This window comes from Sinocyclocheilus anshuiensis, unplaced genomic scaffold (assembly GCF_001515605.1).
Source record: "Sinocyclocheilus anshuiensis isolate Anshui unplaced genomic scaffold, SAMN03320099.WGS_v1.1 scaffold2607, whole genome shotgun sequence".
Lineage (NCBI taxonomy): Eukaryota > Metazoa > Chordata > Actinopteri > Cypriniformes > Cyprinidae > Sinocyclocheilus > Sinocyclocheilus anshuiensis.
The window spans coordinates 153,349-153,894 of record NW_015549720.1 but is presented as its reverse complement, the minus strand read 5'-3'; the positions used below and the strand labels follow the sequence as shown (position 1 = coordinate 153,894).

The 546-nt window shown below is 35.7% G+C and overlaps 1 protein-coding gene across 1 annotated transcript in view; it reads left to right on the top strand.

The window, feature by feature from the left end:
• Positions 1–289: 289 nt before the first annotated feature.
• Positions 290–546, top strand: part of LOC107660776 (uncharacterized) — a 1,667-nt gene continuing 1,410 nt past the window's right edge. Inside the window, exon 1 of the mRNA XM_016450190.1 lies at positions 290–360. Coding sequence (XP_016305676.1) covers positions 303–360 — 58 coding nt within the window. The 5' untranslated portion in view covers positions 290–302. The remainder of the gene's footprint in view (positions 361–546) is intronic.

The following is a 546-nucleotide window of genomic DNA, read 5'->3' as shown; positions in this document are numbered from 1 at the left end:
TTATCTGACATCAGGCGTAAATTAGCTATGACAAACAGACATGATTGCTCAACTTATCCAGACTCTGCATCACATAGGGAGATACAGCTACACAAAAAATGGGTGGCAACTAAAGGAGGGAACATTACACATAGTACATGTGATAATGAAGACGCAAAAAGAAAAAACTTCTGGGAACTCTTGTTGCCTCAGAAAGCTGACTGCGTCATTTCCTTCCAATGACAAATGTGTGGTTTCAGTCTTTAAAAACTTTTACAGAGTTGTGATCATGACCAGTTTGAAACTTTGTCTGTGAACGGAGAATGAATTGTCATGTTAGGAACATGGTCTGCCTATCTCAGAGATCACAAGCAAAATTCAGTAAGTATCACAGCCACACTGCACACATAACAATATGTTTACAGTCATGCTTAACAATGGTCAAACATGGAACACTGTTAATGCTGTGATTCGATTAATAACCCTATTACAATATAAATAAACAAAACATGCATATTTGTTAAAGTATGTTGCATTTGATCGTTTTATGTATACTGATTATATATA